The sequence below is a fragment of the Carcharhinus amblyrhynchos genome, chromosome X (genome assembly GCF_965287045.1).
Source record: "Carcharhinus amblyrhynchos chromosome X, sCarAmb.v2.hapA, whole genome shotgun sequence".
Classification (NCBI taxonomy): domain Eukaryota; kingdom Metazoa; phylum Chordata; class Chondrichthyes; order Carcharhiniformes; family Carcharhinidae; genus Carcharhinus; species Carcharhinus amblyrhynchos.
The window spans coordinates 7,101,681-7,121,578 of record NC_137359.1 but is presented as its reverse complement, the minus strand read 5'-3'; the positions used below and the strand labels follow the sequence as shown (position 1 = coordinate 7,121,578).

At 49.1% G+C, this 19,898-nt stretch overlaps 1 protein-coding gene across 3 annotated transcripts in view; it reads right to left on the bottom strand.

Annotated features, from left to right (window-relative positions):
* The window catches only part of stac3 (SH3 and cysteine rich domain 3), a 59,499-nt gene that overhangs the window by 4,057 nt on the left and 35,544 nt on the right, over positions 1-19,898 (bottom strand). For all 3 annotated transcript variants that reach the window (XR_013889892.1, XM_080217910.1, XM_080217909.1), the window contains 5 exons: positions 14,127-14,190; positions 10,847-10,896; positions 9,433-9,536; positions 7,822-7,873; positions 693-830 (listed from right to left, as the gene is read on the bottom strand). Coding sequence is in view for 2 of the 3 variants with exons in the window: in XM_080217910.1 (XP_080074036.1) it covers positions 693-830; positions 7,822-7,873; positions 9,433-9,536; positions 10,847-10,896; positions 14,127-14,190 (408 nt within the window). In the remaining variant the exon portion in view is untranslated. The remainder of the gene's footprint in view (positions 1-692; positions 831-7,821; positions 7,874-9,432; positions 9,537-10,846; positions 10,897-14,126; positions 14,191-19,898) is intronic.

Below are 19,898 nucleotides of genomic sequence, written 5' to 3'. Positions count from 1 at the left end.
TCCCTTTACCCTGAGGTTGTGCCCTCTGGTTCTAGTTTTTCCTACTAGTGGAAACATCCTCTCCATGTCCACTCTATCCAGGCCTCGCAGTATCCTGTAAGTTTCAATAAGATCCCCCCTCATCCTTCTAAACCCCGAGTACAGATCCAGAGTCCTCAACCATTCCTCATATGACAAGCTCTTCATTCCAGGGATCATTGCCTTGGGTTGAACTTTGCAAATAAGAAAGATTATTTAGTAAATTCCTAACCGTGCAAACCAGGGAAGATTAGCCACTGCCTTGATCATAGAATCATAGAACCCTACAGTGCAGAAAGAGGCCCTTCGGCCCACCGAACACAATCCCACCCAGGCCCTACCCCCATATCCCTATATATTATCCCCACTAATCCCTCTAACCTACACATCCCAGGACACTAAGGGGCAATTTCTTAGCATAGCCAATCAACCTAACCCGCACATCTTTGGACTGTGGGAGGAAACCGGAGTACCCGGAGGAAACCCACACAGACATGAGGAGAATGTGTAAACTGCACACAGACAGTGACCTGTGCCAGGAATCGAAGCCAGGACCCTGGAGCTATGAAGCAGCAGTGCTAACCACTGTGCTACCATGCCACCCCAAATCCTGTTGATCCTGACCAATTATTCCCCACAATCGGTGCAAAAGGAATTCTGAATTCTCCACCTACCTGATCTTTCTTCAAGGTAATTTGGCCCATTTCCTTATTGCCAACAAATGATCGGATCACTTTATGGACACGCTCTCCCGCACGCACTCTGATGATGTAGTTCGCTGGGAAGTATCCGGACTTCTCGCCAATCCTTCCCTGAATTGGGGAATCAGTTGGGTCAGATACATTTTTCCATTGTGATCAGTAACTACTGTTCCCCGGCACAGAGAGTTAATATCTTTTCCCAAAGGTGGGGGAGTCTAAAACTAGAGTGCATAGATTTAAGGTGAGAGGGGAGAGTGTCCAGAGGGGCAACTTTTTCACACACACAGGGTGGTGAGTGTCTGGAATGAGCTGCCAGAGGTAGTAGTAGAGGCGGGTACAATTTTGTCTTTTAAAAAGCATTTAGATAGTTACATGGGTAAGATGGGTATAGAGGGATATGAGCCAAATGTGGGCAATTGGGACTAGCTTGGGGGTTTTAAAAAAAAGGGTGGCATGGACAAGTTGGGCTGAAGGGCCTGTTTCCATGCTGTAAACCTCTGTGACTCTACGACTGTTGTGTATTCAATGTTTTGACTAGCCAAGATGCAAGAACATAAAAACGTAAAGTTTATTTCTTAGTGTCACAAGTAAGGCTTGCATTAACACTGCAATGAAGTTACTGTGAAAAACCCCTAGTCACCAAACTCCTGTTTAGGTACACTAAAGGGCAATTTAGCATGGCCAATCCACCCTAACCTGCACATCTTTGGACACTAATGGACAATTTAGCATGGCCAATCCACCTAACCTACACATCTTTGGACAGTAAGGGACAATTTAGCATGGCCAATCCGCCTAACCTACACATCTTTGGACACTAAGAGGCAATTTAACATGGCCAATCCACCTAACCTACACATCTTTGGACACTAAGGGACAACTGAGCATGGCCAATCCACCTAACCTGCACAATTTTGACCATGGTAAATTGCCCCTTAGTGTCCAAAGATGTGTAGGTTAGGAGGATTGGCCATGCTAAACTGAGGCACAAATTAAAAACAAAGGGGTAAATATGAGTGTGAGACCTGTATGTTGTTGCCAATGCAACATGTGGGAGGTCTTGGAGGCTCCTGGCCTGCCAGACATCCACACCTGTGCTCGGTGTGTGGAGTTGCAGGCCCTACGAAACCAGGTTAAGGAGCTGCAAATGCAGCTCGAGGACCTTCGGCTAGTTAGGGAGAGTGAGGACGTTATAGAAAGGAGCTACCAGCAGGTAGTCACACCAGGGCAACGGGATGAGGGCACTTGGGTTACCATTAGGAAGGGGAAAACACGGGTGATGGGGAGCACTCCGGTGGATGTCCCCCTTCAAAATAAGTACTCCGGCCTGAGTACTACTGGGGGGGACAGCTCATCTGAGGGAGGAAGCGATGGCCAGCTCTCTGGAGCTGAGCCAGTGAGCCAAAAAATCAAAAAGGGAAGCAGAAAGGTAGTATTAATAGGGGACTCCATAGTGAGGGGCGCAGACAGGCGTTTTTGTGGACGTAGAAGGGAGTCGCGGATGGTGGTTTGTCTCCCTGGGGCTGGGATCCAGGATGTCTCTGGGCGGGTCCCAGACATCCTGAAAGGGGAGGGTGAGGAACCGGAGGTAGTAGTACATATAGGTACTACTGATGTAGGTAAGAAGAGGGAGGCACTTGTGAAAAAGGACTATAGGGAACTGGGTAGGCAGCTGAGGAAGAGAAAAGCGAAGGTAGTAATCTCAGGATTGCTGCCTGTGCCAAGGGAGAATGAGGGAAGAAATGAAATGAGGTGGAGGGTGAATGCGTGGCTGAGGGACTGGTGTAGAGGGCAGGGATTTCGGTTCCTAGATCACTGGGACCTCTTTAGGGGTAGGTGGGACCTCTATAGTAGGGACGGGTGGCACTTAAATACCAGGGGGACTAGTATCTTGGCGGGAAGACTGGCTAAGGCTACCGGGGGGACTTTAAACTAGAAAGGATGGGGGGAGGGAACTGTGTTGGGGAAACTGGGACGGAGGAGGTTCGCTCCCAGGTAGGGGAGGACCGCAGGCAGTATGCGAGGGAGGTTAGACAGGTGGTGGAGATGGGAAATGCCCAGACTGAGGGGCTGAAGTGTATATATTTTAATGCAAGGAGTATAGTGAATAAGGTAGATGAGCTTAGGGCGTGGATAGCTGTTTGGGATTGTGATGTGGTGGCCATTACGGAGACTTGGATGTCTCAGGGACAGGACTGGGTACTTCAGGTGCCAGGCTTCAGGTGCTTCAGGAAGGACAGGGAGGGTGGCAGAAGGGGTGGTGGCGTGGCACTGTTGATCAGGGATAGTGTCATGGCTACAGAGAAAGAGGATGTCGTGGAGGGATTGTCTACAGAATCTCTGTGGGTGGAAGTTAGGAACAGCAAAGGGTCAAAAACTTTGCTGGGTGTAATCTATAGGCCGCCCAATAGTGACAGGGAAGTTGAAGTGCAAATAGGGAAACAGATTCTGGAGAGATGTTTTAATAACAGAGTTGTCGTGATGGGAGACTTCAATTTCCCAAACATCGACTGGAATATCCCTAGGGTAAGGGGTATAGATGGGGAGGAGTTTGTTAGGTGTGTTCAGGAGGGTTTCCTGACGCAGTATGTGGACAAGCCTACGAGGGGAGAGGCTGTACTTGACCTGGTACTGGCGAATGAACCAGGGCAGGTGATGGATCTTTCGGTAGGAGAGCATCTTGGATATGGTGACCATAATTCTATCTCCTTCACAATTGCGTTGGAACGAGATAGGATCAGGCAGGCTAGGAAGGTGTTTGTCTGGGGTAAGGGGAGATACGAAGAAGTCAGGAAGTTACTTGGACAAATAAACTGGAAGGAGGCGTTCTTAGGGAAAAGTACCGAAGGAAGGTGGCAGATATTCAAGGAATGTGTGTCTGGAGCTCTGAATGACAACGTTCCGATGAGACGAGGGGGGTTTGGTGGGTCGAGGGAACCGTGGTGCACAAAGGATGTGTTGAACCTAGTCAGGAAGAAAAGGAAGGTGTACAAGAGGTTCAGGGAATTAGGAGATGTTAAAGATCTTGAGGAGTATAAGGACTGTAGGAGGGAACTTAAAAGGGAAATTAGGAGAGCCAGAAGGGGTCATGAGAAGACCTTGGCGAGTAAGATTAAGGAGAATCCCAAGGCCTTCTATAAATATGTGAAAGGTAAAAGGATAAGAAGAGAAGGGATAGGACCGATAAAAGGTGAGGGGGGAAAGGTTTGTGTGGAACCAGAAGAAATGGCGGAGGTGCTTAACGAGTACTTCGCCTCAGTATTCACGGTGGAAGCCGATCTGGGAGATTTTGTTATGGATTTGCAGCAGATGGAAAGGATTGAGTACGTGAATATTAAGGAGGAGGATGTGTTGGAACTTTTGAATTCTATCAAGGTAGATAAGTCGCCGGGACCAGATGGGATGTACCCCAGGATACTGTGGGAGGCGAGGGAAGAGATTGCAGAGCCCCTGGCGATGATCTTTGCGTCGTCAATGGAGACGGGAGAGGTTCCGGAGGATTGGAGGATTGCGGATGTAGTTCCTATTTTTAAGAAAGGGAACAGAGATAGCCCGGGAAATTACCGACCGGTGAGTCTGACCTCAGTGGTTGGTAAGCTGATGGAGAGGCTTCTGAGGGACAAGATTTACGAACATTTGGAGAGGTTTGACATGATCAGGAATAGTCAGCATGGATTTGTCAAGGGCAGGTCGTGCCTTACAAGCCTAGTTGAGTTCTTCGATAATGTGACTGAACACATTGACGAAGGAAGTGCCGTGGACGTAGTGTACATGGACTTCAGCAAGGCGTTTGATAAGGTCCCCCATGCAAGACTTCTTGAGAAGGTGAGAGGGCATGGGATCCAAGGGCCTTTGGCCTTGTGGATCCAGAACTGGCTTGCCTGCAGAAGGCAGAGAGTGGTTGTGGATGGGGCTTTTTCTGAATGGAGGTCAGTCACCAGCGGAGTGCCTCAAGGATCTGTTCTGGGACCCTTGTTGTTTGTCATTTTCATAAATGACCTGGATGAGGAAGTGGAGGGATGGGTAAGTAAGTTCGCTGATGACACGAAGGTCGGTGGTGTTGTGGATGATCTGGAAGGATGGCAAAAGTTGCAGCAGGACATAGATAGGATGCAGGACTGGGCGGAGAAGTGGCAGATGGACTTCAACGCGGATAAATGTGTTGTCGTCCATTTTGGCAGAACCAACGGGATGAACGAGTACACTATTAAGGGCAGAAGTCTGAGTAGTGTTGAGGAGCAGAAGGATCTTGGGGTCCGGGTCCACAGGACTCTTAAATCGGCCTCGCAGGTGGAGGAGGTGGTCAAGAAGGCGTATGGTGTACTGGCCTTCATTAATCGAGGGATTGAGTTTAGGAGTCGGGAGGTAATGCTGGAACTTTATAAGACCCTTGTCAGGCCTCATTTGGAGTATTGTGCGCAGTTCTGGTCGCCTCACTATAGGAAAGATGTAGAAGCTATTGAAAGGGTGCAGAGGAGATTTACAAGGATGTTGCCTGGACTGGGAGGCATGCCTTATGAAGTTAGGTTGAGGGAGCTGGGACTCTTTTCCCTGGAGAGACGAAGGTTGAGAGGCGACCTGATAGAAGTTTACAAAATGTTGAGAGGAATAGATAGGGTGGACTCTCAGAGGCTATTTCCCCGGTTTGAAATGGTCGCTACGAGAGGACACAGATTTAAGGTGCGGGGAGGGAGGTTCAGAAGTGATGTTAGGGGTAAGTTTTTCACTCAGAGGGTGGTGAGTGAATGGAATCGGCTGCCGTCAGTGGTGGTGGAGGCGAACTCGCTGGGGTCTTTTAAAAGACTTCTGGATGAGTATATGGGGTTTAATGAGATTGAGGGTTATAGATAGGTCTGTAGGTTGGTAGGTGATGTGGTCGGCGCAACTTGTGGGCCGAAGGGCCTGTTTGTGCTGTAGTGTTCTATGTTCTATGTTCTATGTTAAAGCGGCACTGATAATAACTAAAACAGATCCTGCACAATAAACATAACTGAAATGCATTTCTTAAAGGCACAGTATCATCTCACAGCTTTAAGAGAATTTACACTGCCCTCCATATCACTGGGACCTGAGATTATCCTTACATCATTCATCAGAAAGCTATCACAGGGGTTTGTAGGATTGTTGTTATATCTGAATCCAGTCAAAGAGAACAATTATTCCCTGGGTAAGGTCCCCTGGCATCAGAACAGCTGAGATTGAGGCTCTCATCCTTGATGTGTCAGCCTTACACTGAATCATCCAGGGTGGGTTGCTTGGTAAGGGATGGCAGAGGGGAAAGGTTGTGGGTGGCAAAACATGGCTGACAATGCAATAGGTAGAGCCAGAGGCAGGAACTCCGTACCCTCAGTGTCTGGTGTGATGATCGTGTGTTATTGTTATGTTTAAGGGAACTGTTTGTAAATTCAGTCATTTTCTACAGGCAGTCAGTATGTCAGGGGGGAATATGTGTCAGATGCTGGGAAAGCAGGATAATTGCTCATTTTAGCCAGAGCTCATCGACTTTTGTTTACAAAAAGAAAAGGTACACTGGGATTTTTTTTGATTAAAGGAGTGGAAGGAGGGTTGAGGCATGCAGGGTCATGTGATAATGTGGTTAATGAGAGAAGCTAGGTATAATATCTCACTGAAAGCATCAAGATTGTCCAAACTCCTCATAGCATGTATATTTATGGTTGTTAGCTACATTTAAAGTGGAAGAATGGTGCTTATTTGGAACTGAAAGAGTGATAAGTGAGAAATTAGGGATGTTTCTTTTAAAGCTGGAAGTGGTGTCCAAGATTGGATCGGGTTTTGAATTCCTGAAGAACTGACAGCTCGAATTTAGTTATTGGATTGTTTGACAGGAGCAGCTCAATCTGGGAAGGAGCTGATGTTCCCCCAACCAGGCCTGGACAGCTTTTCTGGCCCCCAGTTCCTAACTTCCTTCTGGATCAGCTTCCACAAAAATCAAGCCCAGGTCCCCTTAATCATTGGTCCATGGATTTCTAATGTTTCTGTGTTGAGTATTTTAATAACACTGCTTACAAAACAGCACACAAGATAAGGCTGTTAAGATCGCTAAATATTTTTAAGACGCGGGTTGATGGGTTTTTGATAAGAGAGGGGATTAAGGGTTATGGGGAGAAAGCGGGAAAGTGGAACTGAGCAGCGACAGATCAGCCATGATCTTATTGAATGGCGGGGCAGGCTCGAAGGGCTGGATGGCCTACTCCTGCTCCTATTTCTTATGTTCTTATGTTCTTATCATCAGGGTTATTCCTCCAGACTCGGGCGGCATGGTGGCATAGTGGGTTAGCAATGCTGCCTCACAGCACCAGGGACCTGGGTTCGATTCCTGGCTTGGGTCCCTGTCTGTGTGGAGTCTGCATGTTCTCCCTGTGTCTGCGTGGGTTTCCTCCGGGCACTCCAGTTTCCTCCCACAGTCCAAAGATGTACAGGTTAGGGGGATTGGCCATGCTAAATTGTCCCTTAGTGTCCAAAGATGTGCAGGTTAGGTGGATTGGCCATGCTAAGTTGCCCCTTAGCATCCAAAGATGTGTAGGTTAGGTGGATTGGCCATGCTAAGTTGTCCCTTAGTGTCCAAAGATGTGTCAGTTAGGTGGATTGGCCATGCTAAATTGTCCCTTAGTATCCAAAGATGTGTAGGTTAGGTGGATTGGCCATGCTAAATTGTCCCTTAGTATCCAAAGATGTGGAGGTTAGGTGGATTGGCCATGCTAAATTGTCCCTTAGTGTCCAAAGATATGCAGGTTAGGTGGATTGGCCATGCTAAATTGCCCCTTAGTGTCCAAAGATGTGCAGGTTAGGTGGATTGGCCATGCTAAATTGCCCCTTAGTGTCCAAAGACATGCAGGTTAGGTGGATTGGCCATGCTAAATTGCCCCTTAGTGTCCAAAGATGTGCAGGTTAGGTGCATGGGCCATGCTAAATTGTCCCTTTGTGTCCAAAGATGTGCTGGTTAGGTGCATGGGCCATGCTAAATTCTCCCTCAGTGTACCCGAACAGGAGTGTGATGACAAGGGGATTTTCACAGTAACTTCATTGCAGTGAGCCTACTTGTGACACTAATAAATAAACTTTAAACTTTAACAGGGCTCACCTTCCACCATTCCTCATTGGAGTCATCAAAGACAGTTACTTTGTCACCAGCCCTGGAAGAGAAGGCATCAGATGGGCCATGAGTCATTGTATTATTGAAGTAGAAATGCCCGTTACCGTTCTGTTATCATGAAACACACTGTGCTACAATTCTACTTTCATTTATTCATTGAAGCCTCCTCGTGAACTGCGATTCGGAAGAATGGGAGGTGCTAACTCTGGTTGGGACCACTTTCCCCACAAAGAAAGTGGAAACTAAGTGGCAATGTTTTCAAGCCCTGATGATATTTTTTCTCTCTCACGGATATTTGTGTTCAGGAGATTAATCTCACATTTCTTTCAACTCTGGATTTTAGAGAGGGTACAACCACCCAGATATAGTAAAGCCTCCCACATTCTCCAGAGGTCTCTGCTCAAGGTTTACAGAGAGTGCCTCTGGGAATATCCAGATTCTTCTCTGCCATGTTTGTTTAACCTTTGACCTCGGAACCCTTGCTGAACCCATTTCCTGCGCAAACAGCCAATGAGTGTTCTCGATCACTTCTCTTCTCCCAGGCAACATTTGAACGGTTAGAGGCAGCAGAGGAAATGTGTACAGATTCAATGCTTACATCTTCTGGAAGAAAAGACTTTTGCCATTGAATTTAACTTTCATATTTGCTCACAAAATAAATGGGGTTGGGAGAGAGAAAGGTACAAGGCAAGAAGGTAAAGCAGCAATGCACTCATCTGCCCATCCTCAAAAATCATCTAAGCATCATCTATCCATCCACCCATCCATCTCTCTCTCATCATCTATCCATCTGTCTCTTTCTCTCTCCATCCATCCATCCATCTCTCTCTCACCATCCATCCATCTCTCTTTTTCTCCATCCATCCATCCGTCTCCCTCTCCCTCCATCCATCCATCCATCCATCCATCTCTCTCTCCATCCATCCATCTCTCTCCAGCTATTGATCTGTCACTCTCCATCCATCCATCTCTCTCTCCATCCAGCCATCTCTCTCTCTCCAGCTATTGATCTGTCACTCTCCATCCATCCATTGATCTGTCACTCTCCATCCATCCATTGATCTGTCACTCTCCATCCATCCATCTCTCTCTCTCTCTCTCCATCTATCCGTCTCTTTCTCTCCATTTAAATGGCCATCGTGCCCGTTTCAGGCGCGGTCCCGATTGTGGCCATTTTCGGGTGTTGGTAAAGGGGGAACCGATGCAGAGGCAGGAGTGGATCGCACTATTCATCTCACACCCGACTTTACCAAGTTTTTGTGCACAAAAACGGGTGCAATGCGATGGTAAAATCAGGCCCTAAGGGACAATTTAGCATAACCAATCCCCCTAACCTGCACATCTTTCGGACTGGGAGGAAACCCACACAGACACGGGGAGAATGTGCAAACTCCAAACAGACAGTGACCCAAGCCAGGAATTGAACCCGGGACCTTGGAGCTGTGAAGCAGCAGAGCTAACCACTGTGCTACAGCTGGATAAACAATGAGAAGGATAACGGGAAGATGACGGGAGAATTCCCTGGTACGAGGCTGATGAGGCAAGTCCCGTACCGAATGAAATGCAGAACGGGAGCTAGCGGACAAAGACGGAACCTACTGGAAATCCAGGTCATCTTTCTCCTGCATTTTGTATCTGTACAAGGCCACAAAGTAGTGTGTCTGTGCGAAACCGCCTCTCATCCCCTGCTGTGGTTTTTTATTCTGTTCCAGGAGAGAAAAAAGACAAGATTAAAAATGTTTTTCCATGAGAAGATTCGACCAAAGAAGCACAACTTCTGAACCAAACACATACTGGGGAGGCAATGGTTGAGTGGTATTATTGCTAGACTATTAATCCAGAAACTCAGATAATGTTCTGGGGACCTGGGTTCGAATCCCACCCCAGCAGATGGTGGAATTAGAATTCAGTAAAAAAAACATCTGGAATTAAGAACCTACTGATGAAACCATTGTTGGAAAAACCCATCTGGTTCACTAATGTCCTTTAGGGAAGGAAATCTGCTGTCCTTACCCGGTCTGGCCTATTCCAGAGCCACAGCAATGTGGTTGACTCTCAATGCCCTCCAAGGGCAATAAATGCTGGCCCAGCCAGTGACACCCATGTCCCACAAATAAATTAAATAAACAGACAGATGTCTGACATTTAATCTTTTTCTCAAATATTCTCACCTCTTCAGAATCATTTACAACCTGATTCCATTGAAGTTTCCATCTGTGTATTTTTAATTCCTGCGTGGGAGGACTTAGGGGCAATTTGGCATGGTCAATCAACCTAACCCGCACGTCTTTCGGACTGTGGGAGGAAACTGGAGGAAACCCACACAGACACGGGGAGAATGTGCAAACTCCACACAGACAGTGACCCGAGGCTGGAATCGAAATCGGAAAGCAGACACATGTAATGGGACATTTGTACCTGCCTCATCGTCTGTGTTGGGGGGATCCATATAAACCTTCCGTCATATAAAACACTCTATCATAACATCCCCACAGTGCAGAAAGAGGCCATTCGGCCCATCAACTCTGCACCAACTCTCTGAAAGAGCATCCCACACAGATGTTCCTGTCCACCCTATCCCTGTAACCCTGCACATTTACCCCACTGATCCTCCTAATCTACACATCATTGGACACTAAGGGGCAATTTAGCATGGCCAATCCTCCTAATCTACACATCTTTGGACACTTAAGGGGCAATTTAGCATGGCCAATCCACCTAACCTACACATCTTTGGACACTAAGGGACAATTTAGCATGGCCAATCCACCTAACCTGCACATCTTTGGACACTAAGGGGCAATTTAGCATGGCCAATCCACCTAACCTACATATCTTTGGCCCATATTTCCTCGTGCTTGAGCAAGGTGTTTTAAAGAACAAAGAACAAAAACAGCCCGGGAAACAGGCCCTTCGGCCCAACGAGCCCGCGCCGCCATCTTAACACCACCAGTCCCCCCCTCCACCCATTTTCCCGCTAACTGGCCGTGTTTAGACACAGCGACAGAGTTACCTTTGCATCATCGGGGTTATTCTTGTCCTTTTTATCCGCAGCCTCTCCACCTGCAAAAATCAGAACAGTACTGTTATTCCCGAGAGGTTCCAGAAGCAGATTTGAAAGACGGTCTGGAAACACGTTCAAAGCAAGGTCTGACAGCTGGAACAGGTCGAACAGCCCAACCATCCAGACACGAAACCTGAAATCTGAAAAGACTTCAAACTCACCTTTGAAAAAGCTCCAATGCTATCAAAAGTGGGCAGGGGCAACCTTACTGAACTGAGTTCCCAACAAGTGCGAAAACGGGAGAGAATTGCACCCATTCTTTTTGGGCGAGCTCCCAAATGCAATCATACAGCACTTTAAGTTAGTAATGAGGGAAAGTGTGATTCCCGCCAGTAGGGGGAGTGGATGGAGCTTATTCATGGCAGGAAGCCGGCTACATTCAGTTAGAGGGTACAAATGCACTTGCACTCCAATCTCCCAATGCAGAAGAGTGACAGGCTGGTAAGATCGACCCCTAAGGCATTCAGGGTAATTTTGGTAACTCTCAGTGTTGATCAGTGGGTTTTTGGAAGGTAGATAATAGGACAGTGGTCTGTGTCAGGCCTCTGGCAGCGGAGCTCCCGATCTACATGACCTTGGGGACTCATTGCACTAAAGGTGCAAAGGTAACTTCTGAGCCCATTGTGCCGATTGGCCAGCTTCCCTCGATCCGGCAGCATCTCTCGGTTAATCTCTCGCTGTCTCACTGAAACAAAGGACTCCAACTCAATAACCTGAAGAGCAAGCCTGCTTCAGGCTCCACCTTGCTGATAGGGTACTGAATTTCCCGAGAGCATTTCGGGTCAATGGCTGAGTGGCCCAGAGAGATGCAGGAAAGGCAGGCAGTGAGGGGGCGGGGGGAGGGAGTTGGGGGCGGTGAGGGGAGATACAGAATCCCACTTGTTGCCAATTACACAGGAAAATGTAGCGGGAGGAAAAGGATAACACTGACGGGTACGATAGATAGATGGCATAGATGAGCACCATCACATGAGCACCGCATTGTAAAACTGGAAGTGGCAAAACTGGCAGAGTGTAAAACTGGCAGTGTGTAAAACTGGCAGAGAGTAACACTGGCAGTGTGTAAAACTGGCAGAGGGTAAAACTGGCAGAGAGTAAAACTGGCAGAGGGTCAAACTGGCAGAGTCAAACTGGCAGTGTGTAAAACTGGCAGTGTGTAAAGCTGGCAGTGTGTAAAACTGACAGTGTGTGAAACTGGCAGAGAGTAAAACTGGGTAAAAAGTCTGACAACACCAGGTTTTAGTCCAACCGATTTATTTGATAATAGACTCACAAGCTTTCGGGGTTAGCCCCTTCGTCAGGTGAATGGAGAGTTCTGGCCTCAGACAGAGCATATAAAGCACAGACAGTTTACAGATTACTGATTAGAATGCGAATCCTTACACCTAACCTGCTGTTCAAGACCTGAAGTGGCTGACAATGTGAGTGGAAGGAGCACTGATCACAGGTTAAAGAGATGTGTATTGTCTCCAGACAGTACAGTAAGTGAGGTTTTGCAAACCCAGGCAAGTCACGGGGGTTACAGATAGTGCGACATGAACCCAAGATCCCTGTTGAGACCGTCCTCATGTGTGCGGAACTTGGCTATCAGTTTCTGTTCAGTGACTCTGCGCTGTCGTGTGTCGTGAAGGCCGCCTTGGAGAATGCTAACCCGAAGGTCAGAGGCTGAATGCCCGTGATCACTGAAGTGTTCGCCAACAGGAAGGGAACAGTCTTGCCTGGTGATTGTTGAGCGATGTTCATTCATCCGTTGTCGTAGCGTCTGCATGGTCTCCCCAATGTACCATGCCTCGGGACATCCTTTCTTGCAACGTATCAGGTAGACAACGTTGGCCGAGTTGCAAGAGTATTTACCGTGTTCTTGGTGGATGGTATTCTCACGTGTGATGATGGTATCCATGTCGATGATCCAGCATGTCTTGCAGAGGTTGCTGTGGCAGGGTTATCAAATAAATCGGTTGGACTAAAACCTGGTGTTGTCAGACTTTTTACTGTGTTTACGCCAGTCCAACGCCGGCATACCCACATAAGAGAGTAAAACTGGCAGAGAGTAAAACTGGCAGTGTGTAAAACTGGCAGAGAGTCAAACTGGCAGAATGTAAAACTGGCAGAGAGTAAAACTGGCAGTGTGTAAAACTGATGGAGGGTCAAACTGGCAGAGTAAAACTGGCAGAGGGTCAAACTGGCAGAGAGTAAAACTGGCAGTGTGTAAAACTGGCAGAGGGTAAAACTGGGAGAGAGTCAAACTGGCAGTGTGTAAAACTGGCAGAGAGTAAAACTGGCAGTGTGTAAAACTGGCAGAAGGTAAAACTGGCAGTGTGTAAAACTGGCAGAGGGTAAAACTGGCAGAGGGTCAAACTGGCAGTGTGTAAAACTGGCAGAGAGTCAAACTGGCAGTGTGTAAAACTGGCAGAGAGTAAAACTGGCAGTGTGTAAAACTGGCAGAGAGTCAAACTGGCAAAGAGTAAAACTGGCAGTGTGTAAAACTGGCAGAGAGTAAAACTGGCAAAGAGTAAAACTGGCAGTGTGTAAAACTGGCAGAGAGTAAAACTGGCAGAGAGTAAAACTGGCAGTGTGTAAAACTGGCAGTGTGTAAAACTGGCAGAGAGTAAAACTGGCAGAGAGTAAAACTGGCAGTGTGTAAAACTGGCAGAGAGTAAAACTGGCAGTGTGTAAAACTGGCAGTGTGTAAAACTGGCAGAGAGTAAAACTGGCAAAGAGTAAAACTGGCAGTGTGTAAAACTGGCAGAGAGTAAAACTGGCAGAGAGTAAAACTGGCAGTGTGTAAAACTGGCAGTGTGTAAAACTGGCAGAGAGTAAAACTGCTCTGAAAACTAATGCTACCAATTAAACCTGTTGGACTTTAACCTGGTGTTGTCAGACTTCTTACTGTGCCCACCCCAGTCCAATGCTGGTATCTCCACCTCGTGTGTAAATCTGGCCGAGTGTAATCCTCACGGGACATTGTATCTGACAACATCCTCTTTGTGCCTGACCCTAACCCACGGTTCTTCCTGATTCCAGATCATTCAGATTTGGAAAGATTTAAATGAAAATTGTGACTGTATTTGCAAAGTGAAATCCTACCATCTGATTGCTCCTTGGCCTTTCTCGGAGGCTGTGTCATGCCTGGGGCTGGATTCTGTGGGGTATATTGATGCTGGGAAGAAGGTGGGATGGCGTTTGTGAATTCTGTTCACAATAGAAGCAGCTGCATTCCCGCACCTACCTCCTGCCCTGTGTTCTTCCCCAGGCTTGGCCATATCAACTTCTTCATCAACCATTTGCGCAGGCTGTGGGCACAGGAAAGAATTACAGAGTTACCCCCGTGCATTCCCCCCAGCCAAAACCCCTGGGGCTGAAATTGCGCTCCGTCTAAACTTAGCCGCACTTTGCGCATCGCGCCACCGCCACATCACCCACTTGCTGGCATCTTACTGTTGGCATTTCCCCCCCACATTGGGCACCTGACTGGCAGGAGCCATCATTTGTACAGTGTAAATGTGGCACCTTCAACCTATATAGGTACACCCACAGTGCTGTTAGGGAGGGAGTTCCAGGATTGTTATTGGATATCAGTCAGTCCATGTGGTGTAGGTACACCCACAGTGCTGTTAGGGAGGGAGTTCCAGGATTGTTATTGGACATCAGTCAGTCCATGTGGTGTAGGTATACCCACAGTGCTGTTAGGGAAGGAGTTCCAGGATTGTTATTGGACATCAGTCAGTCCATGTGGTGTAGGTACACCCACAGTGCTGTTAGGGAAGGAGTTCCAGGATTGTTATTGGACATCAGTCAGTCCATGTGGTGTAGGTACACCCACAGTGCTGTTAGTGGGGATGGTTTCCAGGATTTTGACCCCGCGATAGTGAGGGAACATGGTAGGCAGCCTCAGCCACCCAACAGACCATTCAGGACACCTCGTTGCAGTGCTGTCTCACCCTGTGATACTGGGATTGGCTGACGCAGATACCGGCACGCTCTAGAGAGTTTGCCAACTCAGGTTATCGAGGTCACCAACTGCTTGCAGGAGATTAGTGACTTTTGCAGCTCACAGCCTTGGACACATTCTTCCTCTTCTGTTCATTCCTCAGAGACGGCGCTAGTAACTGCGAACGGGGTGGCACCAGGCGGAGCCCGAGGAACGTGTGCGCCAAGGAGTCTGGCCAATTCCGTTCACTGCTTTTGCCCCGTGGCGGGAGGTGTCAGGACTGAGGGAGCTGGAGGGAGCAGCTCGGGGGGGGGGGGGGGGTCCACTGCACCCCGCACTGCATCTCCTAACTCCACCTGAGGCAGGCCTGGCGCAGTGGGAGAGCCATTCCTGGGTAGGGGGCAGGCACCGGGGCAAGGGAGATGTCGGGAAGTAGCTCTGGCAGGGATGCGGACACCTCCCAAATTGATCAGAACATTGCAGCGAAATCAGAAGAACTAAAACCTTTTTGACGGGAGGGTGGCCCTCCCCCCCAGGCCCCCTCCTCTCCCTCTGGCCTGACCCCTGTCCATTGGGCAGAGAGCATGAGTCCGGCCCACCCTGCGAGGAGGCAGCCAATGATGGAGCCGTGGGCGGAGCTGCCTTCCTGGTCAGGCCAGTGTCCCAGTCATCCCCTTCCCCCCGGCCCCCAACCAGCACAAGCGACTGTTCCGACCCAACAGCAAGAGCAGAGATAGGGCCCACCCCCTCAGCCTACAGAGGGTCGGTAAAAAAATAGGCTGGGCATTGAGGGACAAACCCCTTTTGGGTTTCCCTACAGTGCAGATGGAGGCCATTTGGCCCATCAAGATCATTCCACCCCCCCAACCCCCACTCTCTCTTGGTTGCCACTGGAGCCTGCCTCCTCACACAGCAGTGAAGGCCTAACTCTGCCATTGGCAAAATGCTGACTGGCACAATAAAATGGCCACCCTCACTTGGCGGAGGGAAAATGGCTGCCGGTCGGGTTGGACAAGCGTGTCTGCTTCCAATCCCGCCATCTGCAAAGCGTTCTGGCGCTGCGATTTTACCAGCGTCTCCCCTACTCCCCTCCCTCTTCCCCAGAACCCCTGCTTGTGAATAAAATTCATCCACACATGAATTTAAATCCAGCTGCCAAAAAAAGAGTGATTGATTTTTTAAAAAGCCGGTGTCACCAGCGGTGATCAGGGGATTGCTGGACGGTCCGTTCTGGCTCACGAATGTCCCTCAGGGAAGGAGATCTCTGGTCCTTATCTGCTCTGACCCATATCCGCTCTGTCTCCAGTCCCAGCATGCCCGCCTCCTGGCAACCAGAGCAAAAAAACACCAAACAACGCGGATGCCCAATAAAGGGGCTTGCCAGGAATGCCCACATTCCAAGAACAAATGAGTGAGAAGACTTGGACAGTCCGGAAAGAAGTGGTGAGTGGGGTCTTGTTCTGAATCCCACATCAACATAGAAGCAGAGAAGATCGGAGCAGGAGGAGGCCATTCGGCCCTTTGAGTCTGCACCATCATTCAATATGATCATGGCTGATCATGCATTTTCAGTGTCCCACCCCTGCTTTTACTTCATACCCCTTGATCCCTTTAGCCACAAGGGTCACGTCCAGCTCCCTCTTGAACATATCTAACAAACTCACCCCCACAGCTTTCTGTGGGAGAGAATTCCACAGGTTCACAACTCTGAGTGAAGAAGTTCTTCCCCATCTCAGTGCTGAATGGTTTCTTAGACCCCTTAGTTAGACCCCTAGTTCTGGACTTACCCAACATCAGGAACATTCTTCCTGTATCTAACCTGTCCAGTCCATCAGGATTTTACATTTCTATGAGATCCCGTCTCACTCTTCTAAACTCCAGTGAATACAATCCTAACTTAGTCTCTCCTCAGATGCCATCCCAGGAATCAGCCTGGTAAACCTTCGCTGTCCTCCCTCTATAACAAGGACATCCTTCCTCAGATAAGGACACCAAAACTGCACACAATATTCCAGTCCTAAAAGGTTTACCCCTTATCCTCAAACTATGACCCCTAGTTCTGGATTCCCCCCACCATCGGGAACATTCTTTCTGAATCTACCCTGTCTAACCCTGTTAGAATTTTATAAGCTTCTATTAGATTCCCTCTCACTCTTCTAAACTCCAGTGAATATAATCTTAACTGACTTAGTCTCTCCTCATATGACAGACCTGCCATCCCAGGAATCAGCCTGGTAAATGTTTGGGCCTCAACTACTTTCTGTGGGAGTGAATTCCACACATTCCCCACCCTCTGGGTGAAGAAATTTCTCCTCACCTCAGTCCTAAAAGGTTTACCCCTTATCCTCAAACTATGACCCCTAGTTCTGGACTCCCCCCACCATCGGGAACATTCTTTCTAAATCTACCCTGTCTAACCCTGTTAGAATTTTATAAGTTTCTATGAGATCCCCTCTCACTCTTCTAAACTCCAGTGAATATAATCCTAACTGACTTAGTCTCTCCTCATACGTCAGTGCCACCATCCCAGGAATCAGTCAAATGACCCCTGCCACTTGGCACGTTGGACCTGAGAGGCACGAGCAGCAGGGAGAAATCTGAGTCCTCTAAACCCATCCACAGCTCAGGGTCAGCCAGGGGTCGACCACCTCAATTTCTGGACCTGGCATCGTTGCCCAAGGGGCACCCCTCATGTTACCACCCCCCCCCCCCACCCTCCTCCTGCCTCTGATTTCCCAGAGGGGTGGGTGCTCCTGAGCGAGGCCATCACACTTGGTCCCCATTGATAGTGGCCAGTTTTAATCCCCGTTGGTGCAGACCTCCATTGCCGGAGGGGGGGATCGTTAGCGAACCCGGAAAACACCGTCCTGGGTTCGCTAACGACACGGAAATGTTGATTTCGATATTGTAATTGGCGGTTTCCCGGCGCAAGGCTGATTACGCCATTAAAATATGGCCTGATGGGAAAATTGCGACGGCCCTCCTGCCAATATTCCCCAGCCTGCTGCGTTACTCGAGCCGCAGACCAGGAAACTCTGCCCTGGGTGTGTGTGTGTGTGTATCAGCTGTGCCGTTGGTCTGTTCCAGAAACTTCCTCCGGAAATTCTTGTGACTCCCTCATGGCTCCTTCAGTCAAATGGTCAAGGATGGGCAACTTGCTAACTCATAGGACCCCAATTTATCAAAGCATTGAATTTGGTAAAGTTGGGCGTGAGGCAAGTAGCGTGTTCCGTGTCCGCCTTCGCGCGGTTCCTGAGCCCAAAACAGGCCGCAATTGGGACCCAAAATGGGCGTGATAGATTTGGATGCATTTAAATTGACTTAATAGGCCGCACGCCCAATCTTACTGGCACTTCCCCCTTTTCCACCGTGTTCGCCCATCCAGAATCAGCGCAAAACACTCATGCTCCAAAGAAGTCTGATTTGGGCGCTCCAGTTAGTGAGGGGGTAAGTCCCAAGCATCCGACAGCTCTCTGCCTGAGATCAGTGGGGGAGGGGGGAGGGGGCTGCGATCAGTCTGGGTGGCAGGGGAGCGTGGATATAAAGGGGTCAGTAATGTTGTGGGGCAGTGTCTGTAGGGGCCAGGGGGAGGCTTTATCCGGCCCGGGAGGGATGTGGCAGGGAGCAGCATTCTATCAATTTTTTTTTGCGCGTGCGCAGTTGGAGGCTCCGATCAGCGCTGCTGGATTTCGGGTGTGTTAAGCCCCACCCACAGGCTTGTGCAGCACGATTCCGAATCACTGATACCTTTTCAGGCAGAGTGCGTAAGGGGGTGGGGGGGGTGGGTGTTAAAAGTCGGGTCTGAAATACTCCCAGACTCAAGTCTGCTCAGCACTGCGAATCAAAATGGTAAAACAGAGCCTATAGAATCTGCAGTGCAGAAGGAGGCCATTCGGCCCATTGATCACAATCCCATCCTGGCCCTCTTCCCATATATTTACCCTGCTAATCCCTCTGACACTGAGGGTCAATTTGCCAATCTACCTAACCCGCATATCTTTCAGATTGTGGGAGGAAACTGGAGCACCCAGAGGAAACCCACACAGACACGGGGAGAATGTGCAAACTCCACACAGACAGTGACCCAAGCCAGGAATTGAACCCAGGTCCCTGGTGCTGTGAGGCAGCAGTGCTAACCCACTGTACCACCGTGTCACCCCTCGAATCCATAGAATCGCCACAGTGCAGAAGGAGGCCATTCAGCCCGCTGAGCCCACACCGACTCTCCGAGGGAGGGTCCGGAATGTTCCTCCGCTCACATTTTCCCATCCCGCTGCAGCGAATGGCGATTTGGCTAAGTGCCAAATTCTCCGAACTCGCTGCAGTGGGAGCGTGGCGGGACTGGGCGGTGAGGTCGCGTTCAAAACTCCAGAATGGGTGAAGGGATGGCAGCGGCAGGTCTGTCATTCCCCCCCGACCCATCTCCGCCTTCCTGTGGGGCATCCTCTGGCGAGGCTGGTTCACCTGAGTCTGATGCTTTGTGGTGCCAGTGGATTCCAGCAGTTGGCGTGGCTGCTTCTGACCATCAGAAGCTTTGGAGAAAGCACAGAGAAGGTTTACCAGGATGTTCCCTGGTCTCGAGGGTGTTGGCAATGAGGAGAGGTTGGATAAACTGGGATTGTTTTCACTGGAAAGACAGAGGCTGAGGGGAGACCTGGTCTACAAAATGACGAGAGGCAGAGACAGGGGGGATAGTCAGAGACTTTTTCCCCAGGGTGGAAGTGTCAATGACACGGGGGCACAGGTTCAAGGTGAGAGGGGGACAGTTTAAGGGAGATGTGCGGGGGAGGTTTTTCACACAGAGAGGGGTGGGTGCCTGGAACGTGCTGCCAGAGGAGGGGGTGGAAACAGACACATTAACAACATTTAAGAGGCATCTGGATGGGTACATGAATAGGGAGGGAATAGAGGGATACGGACCGAGTAAGGGCAGGAGGGTCTTTAGTTTAGTTAGAGCATCATGATCGACACAGGTTTGGAGGGGCCGAAGGGCCTGTTCCCACACTGTACATCTCTCTGTTCTTTTCTCTTTCTCTGAATGTCTCAGGGAGCCAAGCTATTCTGTGCTGG